This window comes from Callorhinus ursinus, unplaced genomic scaffold, assembly GCF_003265705.2.
Source record: "Callorhinus ursinus isolate GAN/ISIS: 27379988/994484 unplaced genomic scaffold, GSC_fseal_2.0 scaffold22, whole genome shotgun sequence".
Lineage (NCBI taxonomy): Eukaryota > Metazoa > Chordata > Mammalia > Carnivora > Otariidae > Callorhinus > Callorhinus ursinus.
The window spans coordinates 15,038,389-15,059,987 of record NW_027397084.1 but is presented as its reverse complement, the minus strand read 5'-3'; the positions used below and the strand labels follow the sequence as shown (position 1 = coordinate 15,059,987).

Below are 21,599 nucleotides of genomic sequence, written 5' to 3'. Positions count from 1 at the left end.
ATAAGAGAACTTCTCACTGGATGTTACTTACAGTATGAACTGCTGTCATATCCTAAGGAGAGTTCTGTGGTATGGTTGATAACTAGGAGCCTTGAGACCACAAATCCCCTGAAGTTGCATGTGGTATTATATATACATGTTCATTTTTGAGGAAAGCAGCACTGAAAGCTTTTGTCAGATTCTCAAAAAGGTCCACTGATTTCCACCCCAAAACCACACTGCCTTAAGAAACTGTCTAGCTGTTAAATCTGAAGATAGGAACACTGTGCTAATAAGCTAGAAGGAAGGAGTTATCCTGGCATTCTTAGAGTAACCAAAAGTACCTAAAGGCCCAAGAAGAACTGTAGTATTTGTGGACATTGAGAAATCTTCTAAGTCCCAACATTGTATCAAGTATCATTTTTAAACAAATACTACTATTCTACTATTTACAAAGCCATTTGTTAGGAAAGGTGATAGAATAAAGTTATCCAAGGACTGTTCTTTGATTTTCTCGTTACAAAGTTCACTACTAGGCAATTTGATGTCTTTTAAGTCTTCCATAAAAAAAAAAAAAATTGTCTTAAACTGAATCTGAACATACTGTGATTCAGTATAACTTATTTTTTTGAATTTCAGAATTAGTTACAAAAGCATCTTCAAATCTAGGTCTAAATGAAACATCATGATTTAAGGACTATACATATCTCTGGCCACTTAGTTTTAATAATTCTCATTACTTTTAAAATGTAGTGGCTATAAGCACATGAAAAGATGCTCAACATCACTAATCATTAGCGAAATGGAAATGAAAACCACAATGAGATACCACTTCACACCCATTAGGATGGCTATCATCAAAAACAAACAAACAAAACCTAGAAAATAACAAGTGTTAACAAAGATGTAGAAAAACTGGAACCCTTGTATACTCTGTAGGGATGTAAAATGATATAGTTGCTATGGAAAACAGTATGGAAATTTCTCAAAAAATTAAAAATAGAACTAGCTTATGATCCAGCTATGCCACTTCTGGGTACATACTCAAAAGAAATAAAAGCAAGATCTTGAAGAGATATTTATACATCTACGTTCATAGCAGCATTACTCACAATAGTTAAAAACATGGATTCAATGCAAGTATCCATTGATGGATAAATGGATAAGCAAAATAAAGTCTATACATACAATGGAATATTATTCAGCCTTATAAAGGAAGGGAATTCTGACCTTTGCTATAACCCAGATGAAACTTGAGGACATTATGCTAAGTTAAACAGGCCAGGCACAAAAAGACAAATGCTGTGTGATTTCACTTATATGAAGTATTTAGTCAAAATACTGTAGAATGGTGTTTTCCAGGGGTTGGGAAAAAGGGAGCGGGGAATTACTGTTAAATGGATATAAATTTTCAGTTTTGCAAGGTGAAAAGAGCTGTGAAAATGGATGATGGTGATGGCTGCACAAAATGTAAATGTAGGAAACACCTGAAGTACATACTTCAGAATGGTTAAAATGGTAAATCTTATGTTCTGTATATTTTACCACAATAAAATCTATTGAAAAGAAAAACTAAGGAAAAAAAAAAGCATTTTCTTCTTACGGTAGTAATAATAAAAACAGCTGCTATTTATTAAGCACCCACAGTACTTTATATGCTGTGCTAGATACTTTATACATATCACTAATTCTTAAGACTTTATAGATATAAAAAGTGAGGGTCAGAAAAAGTTGAGTAACTTGCCTGAAATCACACAGCAAAGCAGCAAAGTTAGCATTCAAACCAAAGAAAGTCCATGCCCTTCTTTATGCACTGTACTATCTCTGTATTTCACAAAAATTCAGAATAAAGTACACAGGTGTCCCCAAAGAGCAGTAAACTCAAAAGAGCACTGAATATGAACGAATGATTAAAAAAACACCTAGCGCATAGGGGTACTCAGAGGGGAACAATCAGCATGTAATAATAACCTATATCTTACCTCCAACCCTAATATACCCATGCAGACCTACTTATATGCAGCTCTCATTTCCAAAGAAAGTTGGTAAGAGAAGCAAATCCCTAACAGTTTTCACAGTGACAATTACAAAAGAGATGTTCCCCAAAGCAGCAGCATAGGAAAAGGAGAAAAAGGGTCAGCCTTGGGCGGCAACGATAAAAATTTAAGTACTTTTACAGGACATTAAGTAGATGTTAAGGACTGGGGACAGGATGGCAAAAGAATAAAAGAAAAAGATTAAAAAAAAAAAAAAGCAGCAACCAAAGATAAGAAAAGCAAAGGGATGAAAACAAAAATTACAGAATAGAAAGATAAAATTCAGTACTAAGGCATGACATATGTATGTAAAACAGAGTTGATTTTCCTTTAAAGAGCAGTTGGGTTACTAGATTAATGATTCCTAACTTTGCAGAAGTAAATTCATCCAATGTAATTCAGTGATGAGAGTAAAATTCTTCAGAATGGGTTTTCAATCAAGATGTGGCTCCAAACATGCTGAAAGAAAAAAATAGCTAGGAGGAGAGTTGGAAAACTTAGGGCATAGAGTATAAATGCCAAAAATAGTTTTTCATTGAGGTCATACATCAGTATCTTCAAATCTTAGTCATGGCTGCAAACCATTGGGATATTTAAAAATTTGTTCTTTTCTTCTACCATATTTCAGAAATTATGAAAAAAACTCAATCTGAATCCCTAGAATTACATCCTTTCTTAGGTACTTCTTAGTGAAACTGCACATAAGCACACCCTTTCACTGAACAGTATCAGAAAGCCAGAGAAGAGTGTAAATCCTGGGACTAGGGCAGGAGGTGCTGACCCCTTCCAAGGAATTAAAGATCTCTCAGGGCTTCATTTTTGTCCCTGTCAACCTCTTGAAATTGTCTTTTTTTCATATTATTATTTATTGCTTTCTGGTTTAACCTATAAGCAATTAGCTTTCTGAAAAAGTGAAGATAAATTTGGTATTAGAAACAGTGAAAATCTGGATTCTGAGCTTTGCAAAATTGCACTAACATATTTCAAATCATGAATATATATTTTATATACATGAATACAGATTTTATCTAATAGATCAGAAAAGGCTCCAGAAAATTCTCAAACACTAAAGAATGAAAGAAAAGGAAAAAATAAGTATGAGAACACGATGCTCTAGTGAGCAGCCAACAGTTCACTAGTGGACAGCAGTTTATTGGTTTCTCTCAGCAGTGAAGTCTCCTCCTCTTGGGCGGTTTGCACTGTGACTGCAGCTGCGTACCTTTGGTGGTATCAGATATGCTATTTAACAAGGCACACATCATATCTCCCTCTAAATGGTGAGGGTTTAGTATATGTGCTGGCCTCTGAGTCTTCTTAAATTGATTCTCTAGCTCCAGAAAACCTTGATCTCCTGAGAGGATGGTGAAAGGAATTTGCTTGGGTAGTTGTTCATCTAGACGGCCAGCCTAAGTTGGAACAAAATGCATATGTTGATAGAAATCAGTACTTGAGGTTTAAATTAAGTTACATCTATTTCAGAATGAACACATACCTAGAAAGGTGTATTTGTTTAAGATTTTATTACTTTTTATTTTTTTTTAAAGATTTTATTTATTTATTTGACAGAGACAGACAGCAAGAGAGGGAACACAAGCAGGGGTAGTGGGAGAGGGAGAAGCAGGCTTCCTGCCGAGCAGGGAGCCCGACTTGGGGCTCGATCCCAGGACCCTGGGATCATGACCTGAGCCAAAGGCAGCCGCTTAACCGACTGAGCCACCCAGGCGCCCCATGATTTTATTACTTTTTAAAATGAATCTCTATACCCAACGTGGGGCTTGAACTCAACCTTGAGATCAAGAGTTGCATGCTCCACTGACCGAGCCAGCCAAGCACCCCTAGAAAAATATATTTAGCTTGTTTTCTAGCTCCCACCAAAATATGATATAAAGATCTCCTTCATAAATAAAATATGCCATGTTTAATCCAATGTAAAATGCCATCAATTGTCAGATATTTTATGTGCCACCAAGAAAAAAAAAAAGCCAAAAGAAGTACATAAAGCTGGAATGCTATAAGGGCTACATACTTAATCTAAGGGTAATAATATGTAAGAAATAAATCTGCCATAGAGAGAGGGTAAGCAAGGTAATTTGCATAACTCAATCTTAGCACTGAATAAATGGAAAAGGAAATGTCTTATGGTTTAAAATGTAAGCAGCAGCCAACAAGTTTGCAGAGAGGGACAGTACCTGGCTGGCTTAGTTGGTAGAGCATGTGACTCTTGGTATCGGAGTCATGGGTTCAAGCCCCATGTTGGGTGTAGAAATTACTTAAATAAATAAAAAACTTAAGGGGTGCCTTGGTGCCTCAGTTGGCTAAGGGTCCAAATCTTGATTTCGGCTCAGGTCATGACCTCAGGGTTGTGAGATGGAGCCCTGTGTCAGGCTTCACACTGGGCATGGAGCCTGCTTAAAATTCTCTCTCCCGTCCTCTCCCCCTTGCCCCTCCCCACTTTCTATTTTTTTTTTAAAGATTTTATTTATTTGTTTGAGAGAGAGAATGAGAGAGAGAGAGAGAGAGAGAGAGCATGAGAGGGGGAGGGTCAGAGGGAGAAGCAGACTCCCTGCTGAGCAGGGAGCCTGATGCGGGACTCGATCCTGGGACTCCAGGATCATGACCTGAGCCGAAGGCAGTTGCTTAACCAACTGAGCCACCCAGGTGCCCCCTCCCCACTTTCTAAATAAATAAATAAATAAATAAATAAACTTTAAAAAAACACACACAGAAATACCTAAAAAACAAATTTGCAGAGTAAATTCATGCTATCAGTGTGATACATAAATCCTTAAGCAGAGAATTTAATTTAAAATGGGTCTCAGGTTGGTAGCTTCTCTAGGTGACTGGAAGAGAAGCAAATGCAAATCCCATCTAGACCAATGGTGACTGTTAAGGTGCCCCCCAACTTCAGAGATGTTAAATGTCAAAGTATCTTAGCATACATCAAGTATAATGTCATCTCTTAATCGTTATTCTATAAATAGTTAAGGGTCTACAATGAGTATCTGACAGTCTGCTAGGAATTGGGGAAAAAGGCAGTAAATAAGTATGATATGGGCCCTTGCCCTCATTAGTCATAAGTAGAACCCAATGCAGAAGGTTTTATACAAAAATACAGCACTGAAGCATGCTCTATGTCATTACGATCCAAGTGGAAAGGAAATTCCAAATGGGTCCTAGATTCATGTTAGATTTTTAATAAAACAATCACTCACATGCATACATATGGCAAAATCAGCAGCATCTTTCCTTTTACTACAACGAGGATGAAGGAAGAAGCATCCAATCCTATTCAGGTAATTATAGATCTTACAGTTGACTGGAGGCTTCCAATTGGTGTTTCCTCCTATTATTTTTAGAAAAGGCATAAATGATAGTCAAACAAAAAAAAAAGAACACTAGATACAACTGAAAGCTCAATCATGAAAAAACACTATTAGAGAAAAATTTTTCTAGAGGGTAGGTACTAGATTAGAATGCAGAATTCAATTCTGTATGGGTATCACCATTTTGTTGCTTTACAAAATCTTGGCAAAATAGGCCGACTTCCTTCAATCTGCCTATTCATCTGGAAACACAGAGGTATGTTAGTGAGAATCAAAAGTAATGTGTGTGAAAAGTCTCTGAATGGTATACTTCTATAAAACTATATTAGTGGTTTTTTTCACAAATATGTCAAGGCTACTCAGTGGATAGAAATTATGGGCAATCAGCAAAGCTAAATTTACTAAAAGACTGTACTGGATAACTTTATCCAGGTCAGTACATTTCTATCTTAAATCCAATCCTCCTCTTTTTATGTTGTTCCCTATCAAACATGAATTTTATTGGATGTTCACTATACTAACCTTCTGTAAATCAAAGAAGTCTCTCTCCCTGTTTGGTCAATGGTTTGTAAAGAGATATTCAGATGAATAACAGTAAGGATGAACTGAAGAGGCAGTTGTGGCAGGTTGAAAATCATACTAGTTCTGCAGCCATGAGGCCCAACCAAGTTCAAAAGCTAACTCTACTATTTATTAGTTTTATACTTTGGAAAAAAATAAACTCAGCATACTTTCTTATATTTTAAAAAGGAGATAAATATAATAATCAGTAAACATGAATTAATACCAAGCACAGTACCTGGCACACTGCAGGTGTTGAATAAAGGCTTTTTCAATTTCAAATAAAGGATCTTTTTCAAAGATCCACAAACTTTAGGTCACCAAAGAGAGTTAACATTTACCACACAGAAATGTAACAAGAAAAATATTCTAGCAGAGTAGCTATAATGCAAAGTGACAATATTCTAATTATGTTTGTATGTTCTAATCAAGAAGGTTCAAAAGCAGTCCTTTTAACGTGAAACATATTCTAATGGAAAAAAGAGGAGAGGGTATCATTTCAAATGTTTTCCTTATCAACCATACCTTGAAAACCCCAAATAAATGTTCCTTGGTTAAGATGCCCTGGTAGATGACCAAAAAAGTTTGACCAGTTATCAAAGTCTACAAAGACTATATGAGTCATGGTTCGCAGATAATCCAAATCTGGAAGCTCAACAACTTCTTCATCTGAGAAGAGAGAAACATTAACCTGAATTTGGTTAAGAATTAGCTAAAAACATTTTAATTGCTCAAGTTTAAAAGATATTAGAGACTATACAAAAGTGTTAATTTTGAATATTATTAATTTCTAAACCTTTTCATGAAGTCCAAACTTGTACATGACACAGTATACTAACACCAGATAAAAAATATTCTGAACATTTCAAAAATTTCATTATTCTTTCTATATATACATGCCACTGACCCTAAAGCCTGCCTTTCTTTTTCTAATTGTTTTTTAAAAAGACATATTTATTCAGCGTCATAATGAGGCTATCACATTTAGCCATCAACAGCATGGGTGTTAAAAAAAAAAACCTGTATTAAAATCCTTTGTTGGAATGCTTTACACTTTCCATAGAACAGAAACTAAAACAATCTGTTATACAATTAGTCACAAATACAGTCCTCGAGATTTTTTGCCCATACACGAGTATTGTCTCAAACATGTCTTCTTTGTAGCAGCTAGGCCCTGCCACCACTGTTTGGTTGAGTTCACAAATCCGTTGTTAACATGCAGCTTCCCTGTCACTTCTCTGGCTCTTCTCTCTTGCTAAAATTTGTTTCCTGGCAGTAATTAAAACTTTCTGCCACCGCTATGCCACTGCTGCTGCTGGAACCGCCACAGCCATGTTGGTTTTGTGGTTTGGAAAAGTATTGACCTCCGCCACCACAGGGGCCAGAGAGTCTGCCTCCAAAATTTCCTTCTTTCATGGGTCCAAAATTTCAAGATTGATTGGTTGTAATTGCCAAAAGCATTATAGCTTCCGCTACCTCCCAAACTGCTCCCATCATTACCAGATCCATTATAGCTAAGGATTTCTGTAAAAGTAATTTGTACAAGGAATTTTTTAAAAAAATAATGTACTGGAGGGACGCCTGGGTGGCTCAGTGGGTTAAGAGTCTGCCTTTGGCTCAGGTCATGATCCTAGAGTCCTGGGATCAAGTCCCTCATTGGGCTCCTTGCTCAGCACAGAGCCTGCTTCTCCCTCTGCCTGCAGCTCCCCCTGCTTGTGCTGCTTGCTCTCTCTCTGACAAATAAATAAATAAAATCTTTAAAAAAAAAATGTACTGGAGGAACTAGAAGACCAAGTTTTGAGGCTAAATAACCAAAATCTTGTACCATCCATCAAAATAAAATTTCAAGGTTATCTGTTAAGAACTTCTCCCACCAGAAGTTTCTTTTCCCAATCTAGACTGATTTATTAGTAACCTATTAGCTATGTTAAAACCCTAGAGAGCAGAAATGAAATAACCTATAACCCTGCTACCATAAAGTGGTGCATAAGAGGTCCTGGTAGCACACCAGCACCTCCCACCATAAACACATCTTTTCTTGGTTCTCTTAGATTCTTTCCTCTTCCACCATTTTCCAACTCTTGTCCTCCATCCCTCTCATTTCTTTCATACTTTTCTATAACGATAAGCCCTTGAAGTTTCTAGTGGTTAGCAATGTAAACCTTAATATTTTAAACTATTTTTAAAATGACTAGGTTTTACTCTACCTAATAGAGACTCCTTCAAATATACTACTGCCATCCCCTCCCCATTTCCAAGCCATCCATCTTCTTTTATCTTTTCTTAAAATTCTTAGTAATTGTAGGGGTCCCTGGCTAGCTCAGTCAGTGGAGCATGTGACTCGATCGCCAGGCCGTGAGTTTGAGCCCCATGTTGGGTGTAGAAATTACTTAAAAAAATTTTTTTAAATTCTTAGTTAACTGTAGATTTAGCTACTACAATCATCTACCAAACACTGACCAACATAAATTCCCAAAAAGTAATCGGAAAAACAAAAGAAAAGCACAAGAGAACATAAAAACAGTGTGACCACTGCTTTACTGTTTGAAGTAGAGCTGAATCAGTCAGTAGCAGGTCATGTAATCATCTCTTACATAAAACATGCCATGACTAAAGATGATACTGAGATCTACACATGCTATACAGCAAGGCTGCATAAACTCAATAGTTCACAAAAATAGTTTATAAAAAAATTTTAGAGGCACCTGTGTGGCACAGTTCATTAAACGTCCAACTCTTGGCTTCAGCTCAGGTCATGATCTCAGGGTCATGAGATCAAGCCCTGAGTCAGGCTCTGTGTTCAGTGTGGAGTTTGCTTGAGTTTCTCTTTCTCTCTTTCCCTGTGCCCCTCCCGCTCATGCGTGCACTCTCTCTCTCTAAAATAAATAAATCTTTAAAAAAACATTTTAGCCGAAATTTTCATATATCCTCACTGTCCCCACTATATATTGTATAATTTACCAAAATCTGATATTTATTTAAAAGAATATACACTTAAAATTATACTTCTAAATGAAATAAAAACATTGTACTCTTCTAGACTTACTTAGTCTTATCACATGGTGCAAGAAGTAAAGTCTAGAGTAATTACAAAGGAATCTATACCTCAGTTTTCTCCCCGGTTTCTTGCTGCCACTTTTAACTCTACTTTTTTTTTTTTTAAACATTTTATTTATTTGAGAGAGAGAGAGAGCACAAGCAGGGGGAGTGACAGGCAGAGGGAAAGGGAGAAGCAGGCTCCTCACTGAGCAGGGAGCCCGATGAGAAGCCTGATCCCAGGGCACTGGGATCATGACCTGAGCCAAAGGCAGACACCCAACCCACTGAGCCACCCAGGAGCCCCTGTAACTTTACTTCTAATTGCCATTTTAACTCTAAGTAATAGTTTTGCTTCCAAAAAAATCATAACAAAAATATACAAATTCTGAAGTGATCTTTAAGACTTCTCCTCATACTTCTAAAATTAGGCCAAAATATGAGGATGTGGAGGAAAAGGAACCCTTCCTTATACACTGCTGGTACAGCCACTGTGGAAAACAATATGGAGGTTCCTTGAAAAATTAAAAATAGAATTACCATATAATCCAATAATTCTACTCCTGGGTAGTTACCCAAAGAATATGAAAATACTAATTCAAAAAGATATACGCATCTCTTTGTTAAATGCAGCATTATTTACAATAGTCAAATTATGGACACAACCCAAGTGTCCACTGATAAATGGATAAAGACGACATGGTATGTATGTGCATTTTATATATATATAAACAAAATATTACTCAGCCATAAAAAGGAATGAAATCTTGCCATTTGCAACAACATGGATGGATCTAGAGGGTATAATGCCAGAAAGACAAATACCATAGGATTTCACTCATGTGGAATTTAAGAAATAACAGGAAAAAAAGACAAAAAACCAGATTCTTAAATATAGAGAACTGGTGATTACCAGACGGGAGGTGGATGGGGGAATGGATGAAATAGGTGAAGGGCTTAAGAGTACACTTTATCGGGCGCCTGGGTGGCTCAGTTGGTTAAGCGATTGCCTTCGGCTCAGGTCATGATCCTGGAGTCCTGGGATCGAGTCCCACATTGGGCTCCCTGCTCAGCAGGGAGTCTGCTTCTCCCTCTGACCCTCTTCCCTCTCATGCTCTCTATCTCTCATTCTCTCTCAAATAAATAAATAAAATCTTTAAAAAAAAAAAAGAGTACACTTTATCATAACGAGCACTGACTACTATATAGAATTGGGGAATCACTAATATTGTACACCTGAAACTAATATGTTAACTACACTGGAATAAAAAAATTTTTTTTAATAAAAAAAGAATCAGCCAACAACAACAAAAGAATTAAGTCAAAATAGAAACAAAAATAATTCACTTGATTTATCTTTTTAATGAACCTAAATCTAAATGGTAAGAAGAATCTAAATGTTCAGGATAACTTTCAAATCTGACTTTCAGGAAGACTATCAATTTCCATTATCTCTCAAAATTCCCATGCTTTTTGTAAAAGAGAATGTTATCTTAAACACATTGTTAAAAGCTAATATATACTCGGGGCGCCTGGGTGACTCAGTTGTTAAGCGTCTGCCTTCGGCTCAGGTAATGGTCCCAGGGTCCTCGGATCTAGCCCTGCATCGGGCTCCCTGCTCTGCGGGAAGCCTGCTTCTCCCTCTCCCCGTTTGTGTTCCCTCTCTCGCTGTCTCTCTCTGTCAAATAAGTAAATAACAATCTTAAAAAAAAAAAAAAAAGCTTATACTCTTCATCCCCTTAAGTTTAGAGTAGTTGAATATTTAAATATTAATATTTATTAGTGTTTAGGAATATACATCCCTAAAAAGTGTACACACTAATTAACTGATCATCCTACCATGTTTCTTACTTCAAAACTGAGTCATTATTAGCTTTCACAAAAATGATGTCTACAATACACGTTTCTCTATCAGCGTATGAAATGTGCACAGACATTAGAGTTGAAAAGCCATACCTATATTCTGACAGCTTAGGTCATTCTCAGCTCCTTTCTCTATGTCTGAATTTTTTGGATAGCTTACTGTCTGTTTCAGTTTTTTCTCTGTACGTGAGGCACTAGCAGCAAACTTGTATAGGCTTGTTTTCTCAGATCCAAAATGAGCCACACTGGGTTTCCGTAAAAAGCAATGTTTTCTATGGAAGTGCTGCTGAGCACTCTCAGGATCATGAAATGCTTTAGTGCAGGTGCCACACTTGATCACATACTGTTGCTCCTCTTCCTCCTCACTGTTTTCTTCTCTGTGCACTTGATGGATATGAGCGTTAATGTCGGTTACGCTCTGTGCTGTTGCTGAACACAAGCTGCAGCGAAACCACAGTTTACCTTTATCCAACATGGTGTGGAGACATCTACTATAATCTTCTTTTCTGTTGACTTTACAGATGTAACTCTCACGGCAACCACAGGTTAACAAATTACTAGTCTCTATTACTGGAAAATCATTCTCAGTTTTAATTGAAGTTTCAGTTTTTTCAGGCACAAACACATAATCTATGCTGTGGTGCTCCTTATAATGACTTAAAAATGCTTCTTCCACATTAAAGATAAGATCACAAAGCCCACAGAAGTACTTAACCTTTATTTCATTGTTATGCTCATCTTGGCAATGGCGGTATAGTGTTTCTACCTTGTGAAAAGTCTTTTTGCAATGGGCACAGCTGTATCTATGAAACTGGTGACTTGCTAAAGACATGCAATGCTGTTTTACACATTCTTGGGACTCAAACATATCTTCACAAATTCGGCATTGCCATTTACCCCTTGGAGGGCTGTTTGCTGGAGAATGATCAATAATAGTAATAGTTGAAGAAGGATTCTCAGCAGTCACATTACTCACCAGTGTTGTAGAAGATGATGGCAAAGTTTCAGCTTCTACCTCATCTGTCTCATAAAAATATCTGTGCCCATTATGAAATTCAGTCACGTGTGCCATGATAGTCTCTTTTCTCGTTAACTCCTTTTTGCATGTCCGACACCAGAAAAGAAAGTTATTTAAATGTGCTCCTCCATGAATTCGGCTCATATGTAAACGGATGACCCCTGAATCTTCACACACCTTTCCACAGACTACACACTTATAACACATTGTGTTTGCTGAGAAAACATGCTTTTCCACTGCGTCTTCACTTGGGAATCGTTGATGACATTCACAAAACCAAGTTTTTACAACTGACTTTTCTTTCTGAACACAAACTATACCTTCATGGCTTCTACCTTCTAAATTCATCTTCTTTTTTGGAACAGTGGTGCAATCTTGTGAGCTAGATTCTTGAGCAGACATAGTTCTTTTAAGTGATGAAAATTTTGATTGATCTAGTAATAGATGCAAGTCAGAAGGAGGTTTGTTCCCTTCACTGCTGTGGCAATAAAGTAAGACTGATTCTTCCATTGAGGTAATGACTCGGACTTTGTGCCCTGAATTCTGCTTGTGATTTCGGGTACTGGTTTCATCCATAAAGACTTGCTTGCAATTTGGACAATAACCTCTTAATAGGAATTTTTCTGCAACTTGGGCAATGCTCTTCTCAGCTACAGCTACAGGACCAGCATTTCGACAACGAACTCTAAATTGGATAAAAAAATAAACTCTTTTGTAAGTACTTTCTAAATACAGTAACTCCGCTTTTTCATAGGAATTATAAACAATGTACACATAAAATATTGAAAGATATTTTTCAATAAAAATGCAGATAATAATTTCATCTCAAAATACCTGAGTATTACCTACATTTTGTCTGTTTCTAATCCATATGCAGAACAGTCAAACTAAAATCAAGATTAAAAAAATTCATACAAGTATTTGGAAAATGAATCCCTAACTCTTTAGAAGTTAAACAACAAATTTCTAATAAATCTATGGGTCAAAGAACAAATTAAAAGGGAAAAGGTAAAATATTTTTAAATGAATGAAAATGAAAACAGCTTATCAAAATCTGAAGGTAAAGCAATGCTTAGAGGAAAATTTATAACTTTAAATGTTTATACAGAAAAAGGAGGTCCAAAGGCAATTTAAGCTGCTACCTTAAGCTAGAAAAGGATAAGCAAATTAAACCCAAAGTTTAAAGAGCAGAAATCAACAAAGTAAAAAATGGGCAAACAATAGAGAATCATCAGTAAAGTCAAATTCTGGTTGTTTTTAAAGATCAACAAAAATCTATTTGAGACAGATTGTAGAAATAAATATAAAAGCTAAAAATAAACTTAAAAAAAAAGCTGAATTTCATAAAAAATGAAGTAAACAAAATATATTCCTGAAGGAAGAATAAGCAAAGGATTCTCAGACAGGACAGAGAAAACAATCATAGAAAGAAAACTACTAAATTACACTTAAAGAGATTAAAAGCTTCAGCTTATCAAAAGACATAATATAAATATATATAGTCTAGACTGGGAGAGAATTATATTCATATTTCTGACAAAATATTTGTATCTAGAATATATCAAGAACCCCAACTCACTATGAAAAAAAGCAAACAATCCAATTTTCAAACTAGGCAAAAGACTTAGATATTTCACAAAGATAAATGAATGGCCCATAAACCCAAGAAAAAGTGCCCAACATCATTGTTCATCAGGAAAATGCAGATTAAAACCATAAAGAGACACTCAAAAGAACAGCTAAAATGAAACAGACTGGTAATACCAAAATTTTGCAATGATGCAAAGTAACTGGAACACTGGGAAAATATTTAGTAGTTTCTTATAAAATTAAATATACACCTACTCTTTGATCCCAGCAATTCCACTCCTAGATATTAGTCCAAGATGAATGAAAACCTATGTCCATAAGAAGACGTGTACAAAATATATACAGCTTTATTCACAATAGCTAAAAACTTTAATCCAAAAGTCCATCAACATGAGAATGAAAAAACAAATTGTGCTGAGTTCATGTAACAGACTACTACTAACCAATAAAAAGGAACAATGTCCTAAACAATATAGATGAATCTCACAGATAAAATGAGAAATACAAAAGAGTATATGCTATATGATTCCATCTACATGATGTTCTAAAGGAAATGAAGCCAATGCAAGGCAGAAAAAATACCAGAATAGAGACTGCAGGGGTGAGAGGGTGGGTAATGACTGGGAAGGGACACAATGGAACTTTCCACAGAGAGTAATATATTATGATAAAAGTGTAGGTTAACAGATGTAGCCATCTGTCAAACTCACAAAAGTTAAGGTGTGTACACTGCAATGAATTTAATTTGTATCTCAAAAACAGAACTTTCAAAATAATGAAGGGGAGTAAGGAGCATACAGATGTATACATAAAACAGGAATGACAGTGTTGATTATTATTAAAGCTGGGGTAATGGGTAAATGGAAGTTCATTATACTATTCTGTTGACTTCATTTCTGTTGAAATTTTACATAATAAAAAATTAAGAATAAAAATAAGAGGCAGAACCAGGATTTCAACTCATGAAATATAAGTCAGAACCAGGACTGTTAAACTTGGAAGTTACACTGAGTACATACAGAGTAATTTTATTCTACTGCCTCAAGTTTACTGAGAACATATTTTACTTGAAGGTTTGTGAAAATATTTGTTTTATTTAAACAAATGTTTTATTTAAACTTTAACAACTGTCATTTAGTAGATAGAAACTTTAAAAAATTTTAATGGTGTAAAAGGAAAAACAGACTGAAAGACACAGCACCTAAACAGAAAACACGTAGAGACTTTGTTTAGATCATGATTCCAACAAATCAAATGTAAAATAAAAAACTTCGTGAGATAATCAGGGAAATTTGGTTAACTGACTAGTTTTTGATGCTATTAAAAAATACCAGTTTTTTAAGGTGTGATAACAGTATTAGAGGATTAAAAAAAGAGTCCTTACCATTTATAGTTATATATTGAAGTATTTATAGACAGAATGACATGATTTACTTTGAAATAGTAACTTGCAGGGGGTGACAATATAAATGAAACATGACTGCCCTGTGTTGATAATTACTGAAGCTGGGTGAAAGGTACACTGGGGATTGCACGTTGATAATTTCCATTGTAAAGCCAATGATTATTTGATAAATTTGGCCTTTCACAGAAATTTAACCTTTCATATGTGTATGATACTTTTCATTCTGGCTGACTTAAAGCCAAGGTTCTATTTTAACCTGCTCCTCCCCTATATACATACTACTCACGTAACACACAGAGAAAAAATACACATAGAGCTGTTAGTTCATTTTACATTCACAGCAATATCAATATATCTACTTTCTCCACACCTTTAACTTCTCTTATTTTGCTAAATTTGATTAATTGCCAGACTAATGTACATTCTCATTTTAAAAGCAGAGAAACATAGAATAGAAAAGCATTTGTTGAATCCTCCCTCTGGTGAAGAGCTACTAGGGCAGGATTCCCTTATAGCCCGACTAAACCTGTACAAACCTGAAATGGGCAGTGAGCTCCATGTGGGAACGTAGTGTCTGGTGGCAGGCCACACACTTAACTTGAAATGGGACATCTTTGCACAGAGAGATCAGAAGTTTCTTTGCAAAAGATGGAAATGATATTGGATGTGCTATCCCCTGGTCATCTGAAAGACAAAATAAACTATAACTTGCAAAGATTTGAGTAGATAGCAACCTAACCTTCCTCCCCTTGCCTTTCTCAACATTGGCTGGCATAAGTAAAAGATTGTTATTTACATGATAAAAATCTAAGGGAAGTAATTTTCTAGCCTTAAGTGCAAAAGTTGCTGAACTCATGCTCAAAATCTGAGTCTTAAATGCAGAGTAATATCCAACTTCCCTAATATTATGGATATATAAAAACATCATCCTAAATAAATATTTTCTTTCCAAGTTTCTCTTCATTCCTCAAAGTAAGTAAACCTGTTAGGTGCAGATCAATATTTAGAAATCTTTTTGAAAAATAAAAATGAGGACCATCTTTCACTTTTATGTTTTCAATCTAATGTGAGGATAAGTTTTCTCAAGAATTATCTGAGAAGTATGGTAAATCAGCAAAGATTAAAGTAGTTCAATAATTTTCAGAAGAGAGTATTAACATACCACCCAGTTTAAAACTCTGACGGAAATGATTCTTTCCAGACATATGCTTCAAACACTCATCCTTGCTGCTAAAAAGCAGGAAGCAATTTGGACACGCAAAACACTGAATAATCTGAGGAAGAAGGTTGTTTTTATGTTCATCATCTGCAGCTTCCTAAAATACAAGGCAAAGCTGTATTACAGACAACTAAAATCAATATTCAGTCTTTTAAAATCAATTTTCAAAATTTCTTAATTATTTGGAGTATTCTGTATCAGGTTTTAACATGAAAACTTTTCTTCCCTGAGTGTGAACTATGGAATTTTTATCATAAATGAGGTTCCATATGTGAATTAAAAATTTTTTTCTTAAAAACAAAACTTGACCATCTTTCTGTGACAATAAATATACATTTACTTTTATGTTTTTCCTTTTTTTATATACATCTATATTATGTTAATGGATAAATGTTTTCATATCACATATACTTTTTCTTTCATTTTCCTTCTTCACTCTACTCTGCAATATAATCTACGTTTATGTGTTCTTCCATAAATGTCTCCATTCTTAATAATTTGCAAAAATATATAGAAATAAACATACAGGGGACTGCCAATGTTTTACCAAATATTGTCATCTTACCGACTCTTCTGCCACTTAGTTTCTCTTATTCCACAATACCTAACGGAAATCCCGAAAAATCAACTGGCTTGTCTCTAATTCATTCTTCTCAATGGTGCCAAACTACTCCAGTTACTAAGACTTAGTCAACTATTCATTTCCATGCTTTTCTTCCCTTGCTACTATAAACAATGGTACTGTAACCAACCTTAAACACATATCCTTATTTATAGGTGCGTTTTTCTCATTATTCCGAGTGGCACTATTGGGTTAAAAGGTTTAGTACTTGAATATTAAAGGATACCATACGATAGTTTTTCAAAAAGGCTCTATCACTTTACATATTCCCTAGGAGTGACTGAACCTGGCACAACAGCTCCTATAGATCATTTTTTCATTTTTGCAGTCTGAGAGATATTGTGATACTCATTGTTACTTTAATTAGTTATTTCCTACTAGTGAGTTTGAGCACTTAATTCATACAATTCTATAGATATTCCATAGTCTGTGGATTGTTTATTCATATCGTTTGTTTCAATTGTTTTTGTTTTCTCCTCTCCTGGTCAACTGGGATCTTTTCTTCATTATCAAAACTAACTGTGCCATGCTCCATTTTGCAAATATTTTTCAAACATCTATTAATTTTGTATGTGGTCATTTAAAAATTTTGACGTAGTGAAACAGGTATGTCTTTTCTAGTGTCCAGAAAAGTGTCGAAACTTGGATAAGGGGCTCCTCTATCTCAAAACTAAAAATAATAAAAAAAAATTTTTTAAGTAAATTCTGTCCTGAATGTGGGGCTCGAATTCATGACCCCAAGATCAAGAGTCATGTTTTCTACAGACTGAGCCAACCAGGTGCCCCAAAACTGGAAATACTTTAAAGTGTATATTTATATGTATGTGTGTAATGGTCTTTAGAATAATAGCCTTAAAAGTTGTATTGTGTCTTCTTAAATTTACTATCATTAACATTAGGGATATAGAAATAGTATATGTGGGATGCCTGGGTGGCTCGGCTGGTTAAGCGTCTGCCTTCAGCTCAGGATATGATTCCAGGGTCCTGGGATGGAGTCCCACACTGGGCTCCTTGCTCAGCAGGGAGCCTGCTTCTCCCTCTGCCTGCCGCTCCCCCTGCTTGTGCTCTCTCTCTCTGACAAATAAATAAATCTTAAAAAAAAAAAAAAATACTATATGTAGTGTTTATGAGATGCAATAGAAGGAATAAGAAATTTACATTTGTATTGAGCACATGTAAAGCATCACATTAGGGGGGTCAAAATCTAATAATCCCATGAAGTACTATTTTCATTATTTACAAATGAGAAAACTAAAATGTAGTTTCCCTCCAATCAAATAGTACCCTGGGAAGAGATAAAACTACCATTCAAACATAGCCTTATATGTTGGTTATAAATTCCATGCTCTTTTCACTACTCCCCATCTCATTTTAATGTTGTGAGTGCCACACAGAAGGTAACATCCAAGAAGATACTTTGCATTCCAATGAGAAGGTTCTAAATAAGTGCAATAAAGGCATTTCCTAAACACAAATTTATAGAAATGTCCCTTACTTGAAGAATGCTAATAAAATAATTTTTAGATCAATTGTGAGTCATAAATGGATTCAATATAAAGCTTGTTTAAAGTGTTTGCTCAGTAGAACAAGAATGTGATTCTACATAAAATTTTATTGAAATATACCTACTGCAAAAGTACAGCATATTTCCTTGTACAAAGTAGGGGAAGGAGTGGGAAAAAGGATGTCTCATAAGTTAAAGTACTCAATTCCTTTGTACTATTATATTTCTGATTACATTAAAATAAAATACATCATACACATTTGTATACATAAAAAAAGTTAAACCACAATAAGATATTATTTCATACCCACTAGGATGGCTGTTTTAAAAGGCACACAGTAAGTGTTGTTAATAATGTGGAGAAATTGGAACCTTCATATATTGCTGTTAAGAAAATAAAAATGGTAGTGTGTTGGATAACAATTTGGCAGTTCTTCAAACAATTAAACATAATTATCATATGACCCCAAAATTTAACTTAAGAAGAGAAGACATATGTCCACATGAGGGCTTGTACATTTACATTATTCACAATAGCCCAAAAGTAGAAATAACCCAAGTATCCACCAACTGATGAGTTGATAAACAAAAAGTGGCATATTTCCAAACAATGGAACATTACTTGGCAATAAAAAGGAATGAAGTACGGATATATGCTAACAGCATGGAGGAACCTTGGGATGCCTGGGTGGGTCAGTTGGTTAAGCGTCTGCCTTTGGCTCAGGTCATGACCCCAGCCAGGGTCCTGGGATCGAGCCCTGCATTGGGCTGCCTGCTCTGTGGGGAGTCAGCGTCTCCCTCTGCCCTCACCCTGCTCGTGCTCTTTCTCCAATAAATAAATAAAATATCAAAAAAAAAAAAAAAAACCCATGGATGAACCTTGACAAAATTATGGTAAATGAAAGAACCTGTCACAAAAGGCCACGTATTATAGGATTCCATTTATACGAAATGCCCAGAAAAGGCAAAACCATAGAGACAGAAAGTGGTTTACAGATTGCCTAGGGTAGGGAGGATGGGCTAACAAGAGGGAGAAATCACTTTCAATGATAGAATGGCCCTACTGACCCACAAATGACACTGAGGCACACTGGAGCTTACAATATGTTCTCCACCACCTCCACACCTCCCTCCACCACCACCAAAAAGGAAGAAAAGCAGGAAGCTATCTAGTGGTATACCCAATGAATGGCTTTAATGTCAAAACCAACTAGACACTTGTTACTCAAAGTGTGACCTAAGGACCAGCAGCATTGGCATCAACTACGAGCTTGTTAGGAATCTTGAATCTAAGGCCCCACCTCAGATCTAGTATAAGAACTTACATTTTAACAAGATACCCAAGTGATTAGTGTGTAAAGTTTAAGAAGCACTGGCTCAGACAGAAGAAACTGGAGATGAAAGGGAAAGAGGAAGGAAGCAAGGCAAAAATGCAAATTGTGATCATTTCATACTCTTTCACTGAAGAATGCCAGCCTTACAAAATAGAATTCATAGGCATACAATCTTCTAGTGACCTCTTCTGGCTGATTTAAGATAGGCAATTATAATCTAATGTATACCAGTTTCCTTTAGAGTTCTTGTGATGGACTCTCCAAAGAATAATAAGAATTGGGGTGCCTGGGTGGCTCAGTCCATTGAGCGCTGCCTTCAGCTCAGGTCATGATCCCAGAGTCCTGGGATCGAGCCCCACATCGGGCTCCCTGCTCAGTGGATAGCCTGCTTCTCCCTCTCCCTCTGCCTGCCTCTCTGCCTACTTGTGCTCTCTCTCTCTCTGTGTCAAATAAATAAATAAAATCTTAAAAAAAAAAAAGAATAATAAGAATTATTTTTTTAGAAGATTTTATTTATTTGATAGAGAGAGGGACAGCGAGAGAGGGTACACAAGCAGGGGGAGTGGGAGAGGGAGAAGCAGGCTCCCCACTGGGCAGGGAGCCAGAAGCAGGGCCCAATCCCAGGACACTGGGATCACGATCTAAGCCAAAGGCAGATACTCAACAACTGAGCCACCGAAGCACCCTTAATAAGGAGGATTTAATGAGAGCTATGTTAGGTCCTCAGTGCTTTATATAGTATTATACTTTCTCTCATCAATCTTGCATGTAAGTATAACAATTCCATTTTAGAGATGAAGAATAAAGCTCACAGATGTTCAGTAACTTCTGAGTACATAGCAGCTAATAAAAGTGACAGAAGAATCCAGGTCTGTGTGACACGAAAGCCTTTGTTCTATTTTACCTGAATCCTTCCCAGAAGGCTAAACATAAATTTACTTCCTGGAGACAAGGTAAAACAACATGAAATGAGTGATTCCCAGAAAAAAAAGAAACAAATTAATGAAATTTGGGAAAACACAAATGAGAATTAATTTTAAGGTTAAAATACCTATTCAGATTTACTAAAGAAAAAAAGATAAATATGCTCATTAAAATAAACAAAACACTAATGGCCTGGAATAGGAAAACATGCCCTGAAAGACTCTAGTTTTGAAAAAGGTAGCATATTAGTGACCACCTGAAAACCCCCCCAAAAATTACATAATACAGTCCAAGTGTATCCTTTTTCTTTTCTCTCCTCAAACCTTTGTCACAACAATAGAAAGCCCCTATCATTTCTTTTAGCTTAACTTTAAGGTCTTTATTCTAAATACCATTACTTAAGCAAAGTCTTTTTTCATCTCAAATTACTATAAAAGTCACCTAAACTGGTCACCTTTCTGCACCTATGAATCCACACTGAACACTGCTACCATTCTAAATCACTCCGTCTCTTTGGTGTCCCTAAAAAGGGAAGTAATTGGGTTCTAGAATTAAGAGTCCTTCTAGCTCTAAAAATATAAAGCATTATTTTCATATCACTGTCCTACAACAGTAACCTCTTAGCAATATCAAGGTTACCACATGTGTTGGGAGTCCCCAAGACCATCCCCAGGTTTGATGGCTTGCAAGGATTCAGAGCACTCAGCATATAGTTGTACTCATAGCTGTGATTATAGGTTTTTAGCTACCAAGATATTTAAAGTGGTATTGTTTTTAATAATAGAAAAATGGAAACAATACTATAATAGAAAATTAAATGAACTCTAATATATTCATACAGTAGAATGTTATTCACTGATTTAAAATTTATGCATTTATTCAACAAATATTTAAGAATTCATGTTTACAACACACTGCTTTTCTTATATAACAATTCAGACACTTATATAAAAATATTTATAAATGTTTTTGGTACAGTTGTAAATCAGACTGTTTTAATTTTACTTTCTGCTGCTTCATTATTAGTGTATAGAAATGCAACAGACTTCTGTACATTGATTTTGTATCTTGCTACTTTACTGAATTCATTTTTCAGTTCTAGCAGTTTTTGGTAGTCTTTAGGGTTTTCTATATTAAAGTATCATGTGATCTGCAAATAGTGAAAGTTTTATTTCTTCCTTACCA

The 21,599-nt window shown here is 35.6% G+C and overlaps 1 protein-coding gene across 2 annotated transcripts in view; it reads right to left on the bottom strand.

The window, feature by feature from the left end:
• The window catches only part of ZNF451 (zinc finger protein 451), an 89,127-nt gene that overhangs the window by 18,619 nt on the left and 48,909 nt on the right, over window positions 1-21,599 (bottom strand). For both annotated transcript variants that reach the window (XM_073905156.1, XM_025890421.2), the window contains 6 exons: window positions 15,974-16,127; window positions 15,348-15,495; window positions 10,892-12,501; window positions 6,425-6,568; window positions 5,228-5,358; window positions 3,235-3,421 (listed from right to left, as the gene is read on the bottom strand). In XM_073905156.1, the coding sequence (XP_073761257.1) occupies window positions 3,235-3,421; window positions 5,228-5,358; window positions 6,425-6,568; window positions 10,892-12,501; window positions 15,348-15,495; window positions 15,974-16,127 (2,374 nt within the window). The remainder of the gene's footprint in view (window positions 1-3,234; window positions 3,422-5,227; window positions 5,359-6,424; window positions 6,569-10,891; window positions 12,502-15,347; window positions 15,496-15,973; window positions 16,128-21,599) is intronic.